The following is a 7,500-nucleotide window of genomic DNA, read 5'->3' as shown; positions in this document are numbered from 1 at the left end:
CTGGCAAAACTAAACAGTTTTAGGAATGACGTTGGTCAAATCTAGAGACGCAGATCGACACGTCACATAATAGCCTTTTAATAGGCTTTTTGCTGTGATGTATATTCTCCCCCCCTACAGATACGTTCAGTCACTGTATCGTCGATTCTGCACTAATTAAAACAGCAATTAAAACACAGCAAGACGCATTAAGGTCCTCAAAATAGTTCAAACGTGCTGGTGCCTTCGCTTTCTCCTTGCATGATGCCTATTAGGCTACTACAAAGCTCAAGTCCACGTAAAGTTGCTTCATTATACGTACTTTAGTTCCACCTAGTGGAGAAAATATTGAAGCATGGATGTATTAGTATTGAATGCCCATTTCGACCACCAGAGGGCGCCACGCCTGCGTGCGGAGTGGACTAACCCTCCTCTTCTTCAGTCGTCACCGGACACGGCCCATATGACAGCAATGTTTTGTAACTAAGCCGTGGTAAGTAGCTAGCTTGCCACGTTCAACCTTTACATCAGAGCCTCTCTATAGTATACATAGCGAGGTCAAGTTGAGTGACAAATGTATGAACTGTTGAGACGGGACGGCGTGGTTTCTAACGTTGGCATATGGCGTTAACGTTGTTAGCACTAGTGAGATGGCTAGCCTGGGTACCGGAGCTAGCTAGTAATGGTGCGTTCGTTTATAACTGGGAGGTGGCAAATTGCGACTTGCTACTAGGAATGATTAAATAAAACACCTCATGAACTCGCACTTCCTCGTCGCAAATTCGGATATGTTTCTCAGCCCCCAGTTGCTCGAATGCACTAGATATAACTAGGTAACTGTGATATAATGGTATATAGATATAACTAGGTAACTGTGATATAATGGTATATAGATATAACTAGGTAACTGTGATATAATGGTATATAGATATAACTAGGTAACTGTGATATAATGGTATATAGATATAACTAGGTAACTGTGATATAATGGTATATAGATATAACTAGGTAACTGTGATATAATGGTATATAGATATAACTAGGTAACTGTGATATAATGGTATATAGCTGAATGCACACAGGTCGGAGGTAGGTATTTTGCCACTTGCGACTTGCCACCTCCGACCACAAACGAACGCACCATAAGTGCTCTGCAAACAATGGCCGTTGGGTGGCCACAGTTATGTAGCACTAGCCAAGCTGCCTGCTGGATGAGAGTGCTAGGCTAGCTTGCATAGCCACCCACGTTTGCTGGTTGAAGGACCTAGATCAACAGCCAGCGTCAATGATGAGTCAACATTGATCAACAAGCGAATTTGGTATTGATTAACTAGGCAGGTCCAGCAAACTGATCCACTGGGCTGGATAACATACCTGGCAAAGGGTGAAGAAGATGGGTAGAAACTTCAGGAGTAGCTGACTCTTATCATCAAGCTATACCGTGGAGAGGAGAGGTGTCTGAACACGTATGTCTTATTGTATTATATTGTATTGCACTGTACTTTAGATTGTGATTCTTGCACTTTGCCTTCAGCACTAGATTATGCTCTTAGTCACTTTGTTTTAGAAAGAAGATGCACTTGTGAGTTCTGGCAAGTAGTAGTACATTGGCTCTTCCTACGTTAAATGCAATTATTGGTAGTCGCTTTGGATAAAAGCGTCTGCTAAATGACTGTAATGTAATGTATGTAATAGCTATGTCTTCTCCTCATCATAACGTTAACGTCACAACGTTATCATGACACCAGAGATACCGTAGAGAACGAGGAGGTGGTGACTGTGATGTATGTGTTGTTAACTCATGGCGTGTGTGCGTCTGTCTCTGTGTTTGATTGTATACAGCCGTGCCAGCATGCCAGTAGATGGTAGCGAGGACCAGGCGTCCCCATCCCTGTCCAGCCCAGCCAGCGCTGCCCTCACCTGGGCCGGGCCAGAGGAAGATGGGGCCGCCAGGGACTCCCTCCTCCCTGGGACCAGCAGGGAGTCCGAGCCAGCCGAGGCCTGCCCAGACAACACTGGACCAGGGGATGGAGGCAACGGTAAGGTGGCTCAAACATCTCTGGGATATGTAGGCTGAGATATTGCACTGTAGTTCGTAGTCTAGTTCAGAGTGAATAAATGGCATAATGTATTATGTCTTTCATCCCCAGGTGGTAAGAGGCCTGGAGCCCTGCTCCAGATCGACCGTCAGCGGATCCAGGCAGCGAGCGCCAGCTCTGGGGCGGCCGAGCTGCAGGGGCTGGGCGTGGCGGTGTACGACCAGGACGTACTGGAGCAGGGCGTCCTGCAGCAGGTGGACCAAGCCATCCAGGAGGCCAGCCAGGCGGCCGCCAAGGCCGAGGCGGAGAAGGAGTACCAGTCTGTCCTGGACGATGTCAGGTACGGGGAGAGGAGAGAGCCGGGGTGAGGGGTGGAGGTGGGGCTAGGACTGGGGCTTGGTCTGGGGCAGGGACTGGGACTGAGTCTAGGGCTGAATATAGGACTGGGGCTAAGACTAGGGCGAGGGGTGGAGTTAGGGGTAGGACTGAGGCTGGGGCCAGGATTGGGACTAGGACTGGGGCTAGGACTGGTGCTAGGACTGGGGACAGGGCTGAGGCTAGGACTGGGTCTAGGACTGGGTCTAGGACTGGGTCTAGGACTGGGTCTAGGACTGGGTCTAGGACTGGGTCTAGGACTGGGGCTAGAACTGGGGGTAGGCCTGGTGCTAGGACTGGTTCTAGGACTGGGGCTTGTTAAACATTTATCCAGATATCCTGTAGCTGGACATTTGTCAACCAGGTTAGATCGTTACCGCAATCCATCTAGGTGACAGTTAGGCCTCGTAACGCACGACTCATAGAACAGCATAGCGACACATTGCTATGACACCATCAGTCTGCAACTGTCCTGTGGTTCCTGTGTCTCTCAGGTCGTGTACCGCAGCCCTGAAGCACATCAACAAGATCATAGAGCAGCTGGGCCCCTACGCCGCATCCAGCAAGGACATCAGCAGGAAGGTGGAGTCTGTGAAGCGCCAGAGGGAGAACAAGGTGAGTCTACGTATATGACATGTAGACTGGATCACCACTGAAGTGAGTCTATATGACATGTAGACTGGATCACCGCTGAAGTGAGTCTCTATGACATGTAGACTGGATCACCACTGAAGTGAGTCTCTATGACATGTAGACTGGATCACCACTGAAGTGAGTCTATATGACATGTAGACTGGATCACCACTGAAGTGAGTCTATATGACATGTAGACTGGATCACCACTGAAGTGAGTCTATATGACATGTAGACTGGTTCACCACTGAAGTGGACTTTTATTATCAAACCTGATCTGTGCTTTTTGTGGAGTGCTAGAGATGTACAGATATTATGATGACAATGAAAGTGATGATGATGATGGTGATGATGATGACCATCCCCCTGTGCCCCTGCAGGAGAAGCAGCTGAGGAAGATCCGTGCCAAGCAGAGGAGGCTGCAGGCGCTGCTGGGAGGGGAGGAGTCTCTCAGGGTGGAAGCGGAGCTGCTGGCGGAGGACGATGGGGAGGAAGGTAAGACGGGTCACGTGTGGTGCGCGAAGCTAGACTATCCTCGGGTTAACCCTGGTTAATCCACCCTGTGTGTGTGTGTGTGTGTGTGTGTGTGTGTGTGTGTGTGTGTGTGTGTGTGTGTGTGTGTGTGTGTGTGTGTGTGCGTGTGCGCGTGCGCGTGCGCGTGCGTGCAGAGCCGGGCCCGTCCACCCTGGGCAGCATGCTGATGCCGGCCCAGGAGACGGAGTGGGAGGAGCTCATCCGCACCGGTCACATGACCCCGTTCGGCACGCGCATCCCCCCGAAGGAGGAGAAGAAGAGGGAGCCTCGCAGGCTGACGGAGAGCTCGGGCTTCGACCGGTACCTAGCCGACCAGGCGCAGCTGGCCGAGACCAGGAAGAGGCCGGCGCCCCCGAAGAGGAGGAAGAAGATGGCGGCAGCGGGCGAGGGTAAGACCGCGGGACGGGCGGCGCCCCCCTCCTCCTCTTCCTCGTTGAAGGATAAGAAGCTGCAGAAGCGCATGCGGAAGCTCCAGAGGACGGCTCTGAGGGCCCAGCCTACGGCCAGGCCCAAGGGGGGGGAGGTGAGGCCGGCCAAGCCCAGGAGGGGGCAGCGCGCCGGGGGGGAGGACACGGACAGCGAGGGGTCGGAGTACCTGCCCAGCGACGAGGGGACGATGGACCCCGAGAGGGAGGACAGGGAGGAGGCGGAGGAGGGCTGGGGAGAGGAGGGCGAGGGGTACGAGCTGAAGCCCTACAGGAGGAGCGAGGGAAAGGGGGGGATGAGGAAGGGGAGGAAGGAGGAGGAGGAGGAGGAGGAGTACTACCCCAGCAGCTCAACGGAAGAGGACGAGGAGTCTGGGAAGAAGGGGAGGCAGAAGAAGTTCAAAGATGATGGAGATATAGAGTTCTACAAACAGAGGATACGGTAAGAGGCTACGATCTCCCCACACCCTCTCTGCTCATCGGCTTGTCACTACATTTTTCTGTCTATCTATCTGTTCCTCTGTCTGTCTGTCTTTCTTTTTCTTAAAACAATCATCTGTTTATTGGATTTTACATTTTTCAACAACAGGTGCACAAAAACAGTCACAACATATCTGTCTGTCAATCTGTCCGTCCCAATTTCCAAATGTAAGTAATTATCCCCTAACATTTTGATGCCGCAGTGAAAAGATAGGCAAGATGCGTGTGGCGTGTTTTACTCTGAAGCGCAACGATTGGTTGATTATGCAAAAAGCCCTTGTGTGTTCACGTGAAGGCGGCATGTTGAAGCCCGTTTGCATTTCACGTTGCAAAAAGTGAGAGGATCGGCAGAACTTGAAAAGCTATGATAGGCTATATAAACGCTATCTTGCACCGTTTATCCCTACAACCCTGTTTGTAAATAAGATCTTAATCTCTGGGATCCGGCCATACTCGGATCTGGTGAGACCACCGGTTCATGGTCGGCAGCTGCACCAGAATACAATGCATTAGACCGCTACACCACCACAGACAGATATAATAGGGAGTTGAAATGTAGCCTACTGTAGTTGGGGGGGGGGGGGACATAAAATGCAATTCTGGATCTTGCAGCATGATCTTGGTTAAAACAATCTGATTTAATGAAAATTCATTAGAATTTCAACCCTGTACTATCATCCTTCACATGTGTAGTGCATTCTTCCATCACATGCACAGCTAATTCCTAGCATCCTGCACACTAAGAGGGCTGTAGAATCCATTAAAGTTCTACTCACAAATAGATTAACCAAAAAATGTCATTTTTAAAATTTGTATTAGAAATATTTACCTGCATGTCTCCTTATGACAAAACAAAATGTTTATATTTATGTCTGTAAATAGTTAATAGGTAAATATAGTTGGTATTAATAACTCCCAAATTCCCAGTTTATTCCCGTTAATTCCCATTAATTCCTGGTAATTCCCATGGAAGGTTTCCAACTTTGAATATTCCCGGAATTTTTCAACCCTGTTCCCAAGAGTGAGCCCATTCACTCGCTGGCTTTGGGTTATTGCCCACCCGCCAGGTGCAGCCGATATTGTGACAATAACTATACCCCTATATGCCTAAGTGAGGTGACTTTAATTATTTAAATCTTTTTGTAAAATCTTTTATTTTCTTAATCAAATTATATGAGTCTAGCTGACTAGTATTTCTTAAACGACTAGCAGAAGCTGTGTCGTATAGTATAAATGACTATCTGCACACATCCCTTTTCCTAACCCAGGATTCAGTCAACCCAATTAACTTTCCCCCGACCAGGCCTTCACCCCCGCCTGACTCCCCCCGTCTTACAGGCCGAGGACTGCCCAGGTTAACATGTGCATCTTGACACATCTTCCATTCCCTCGTACTATTATCACGAGTAAACTAGCAGCCCACAGCTCCTTCTGCTCTGCTAGCTCAGCTCAGCTCAGCTCAGCTGGAGACCGTTTGTGGGAAGAAGAGCCCTAATCCCGGAAGGGATTGGATTGGCAGCTGCCTATTGACAAAGCAAATTCTCTCTCTCTCTCTCTCTCTCTCTCTCTCTCTCTCTCTCTCTCTCCCTCCCTCCTGTATTATCCTCCTGCGCAGGTCACTATGCTATGCGTTCTAGTGCACCAATTAATGGAGGAGCAGGAGCCCTGATGAGATTTCATATTTACAGCAGCTAAATAAATAGTGTTGGCACGTGTCCTTTCCTTGCACTGATTGGGACCAATACCAAACCAACAACAACAAAACACCAGACACCAACACTGAAGGAGGGAGAGAGAGAGGGAGAGGAAGAGATAGAGGAGGGAGCAGAGGGAGAGAATGACTCTAGGAGGGAGAAGAGGAGTCTAGAAGGGAGACGAGGAGTCTAGGAGAGAGAGAGAAGGAGTCTAGGAGGGAGAGAAGGACTCTAGGAGGGAGAGAAGGAGTCTAGGAGGGAGAGAAGGAGTCTAGGATGGAGAGAGGAGGACTCTAGGAGAGAGAGGAGGACTCTAGTAGGGAGAGGAGGACTCTAGTAGGGAGAGGAGGAGTCTAGGAGAGAGAGAAGGACTCTAGGAGAGAGAGATGAGGAGTCTAGGAGGGAGAGAAGGAGTCTAGGAGAGAGAGGAGGACTCTAAGAGAGAGAGAAGGAGTCTAAGAGGGTGAGAAGGACTAGGAGAGAGGAAGAGTCTAGGAGAGAGTAGAGTACTCTAGAAGGGAGACGAGGAGTCTAGGAGAGAGAGAAGGACTCTAGGAGAGAGAGGAGGAGTCTAGGAGAGAAAGGAGGAGTCAAGGGGAGAGAGGAGGAGTCTAGGAAGGAGAGAAGGACTCTAGAAGGTTGAGAAGGAGTCTAGGATGGAGAGAAGGACTCTAGGAGAAAGGAAGGGTGGGCCCAAAAGCAAATTCCTAGTGTAAGTGACTTTCAACCACTTTGAGTAGCCACTGAGGGGCGAACGGAGTGAGCCTGTTTGGACGAGTGTCAGAGTTCACAAAAAAAACATTGTCCATGCGTTATCTTTGGACGCGGTGATCCATTTATTTACCGCAACGATATTTCCATTATGCTCACCTTAGCAAGGTATGTATCAGTTTTGTTCATAATCAGGATGGTACCATTCATCAAAAAGCGTATAAGCGCGCAAGTCCGGCTATATCACGATATCACATTCTCACGGTCACGGTCAAAAACTGTATGGCCTCCTTCATTTACACACACCTGTGGCTCATTACCCTGGAGCCAACTATATCCCCCAATGCTCCACCTTGGGCTCAATAGGTGAACTGCATGTACACATCCTATTTTAAGAACAATTCAAAAATTACATTATGGCTCCAACACCTAGTATGTTGAAAAAGTACAATGGCAATGAAACAAATTCTGAAACGGAGGAGGGGGGGGGGGGGGGGTGGTAGGAGGGATGGGGACAGAGAGAGAGAGAGAGAGAGGGAGAGAGAGAGAAGCGTAATTAACTGAACCAATGCTTAGTCTTGACTTAATTAGAGAGCGTGGTCTCCCAGGCCCGTCTAGAGGAGAGGCCTC

At 49.3% G+C, this 7,500-nt stretch overlaps 1 protein-coding gene across 1 annotated transcript in view; it reads left to right on the top strand.

The window, feature by feature from the left end:
* Positions 1-1,335: 1,335 nt before the first annotated feature.
* ercc6 (excision repair cross-complementation group 6) overlaps positions 1,336-7,500 on the top strand; it is a gene marked incomplete at its 3' end in the record, with an annotated part of 33,149 nt that continues 26,984 nt past the window's right edge. The window contains exons 1-6 of the mRNA XM_084458812.1: positions 1,336-1,445; positions 1,822-2,018; positions 2,130-2,358; positions 2,888-3,008; positions 3,407-3,521; positions 3,695-4,427. Of these exons, the coding sequence (XP_084314938.1) occupies positions 1,832-2,018; positions 2,130-2,358; positions 2,888-3,008; positions 3,407-3,521; positions 3,695-4,427 (1,385 nt within the window). The 5' untranslated portion in view covers positions 1,336-1,445; positions 1,822-1,831. The remainder of the gene's footprint in view (positions 1,446-1,821; positions 2,019-2,129; positions 2,359-2,887; positions 3,009-3,406; positions 3,522-3,694; positions 4,428-7,500) is intronic.

This window comes from Borostomias antarcticus, assembly GCF_949987555.1.
Source record: "Borostomias antarcticus genome assembly, chromosome: 25".
Lineage (NCBI taxonomy): Eukaryota > Metazoa > Chordata > Actinopteri > Stomiiformes > Stomiidae > Borostomias > Borostomias antarcticus.
The sequence above is the reverse complement of the archived record's forward strand: the minus strand, read 5'-3'. Positions and strand labels throughout refer to the sequence as shown.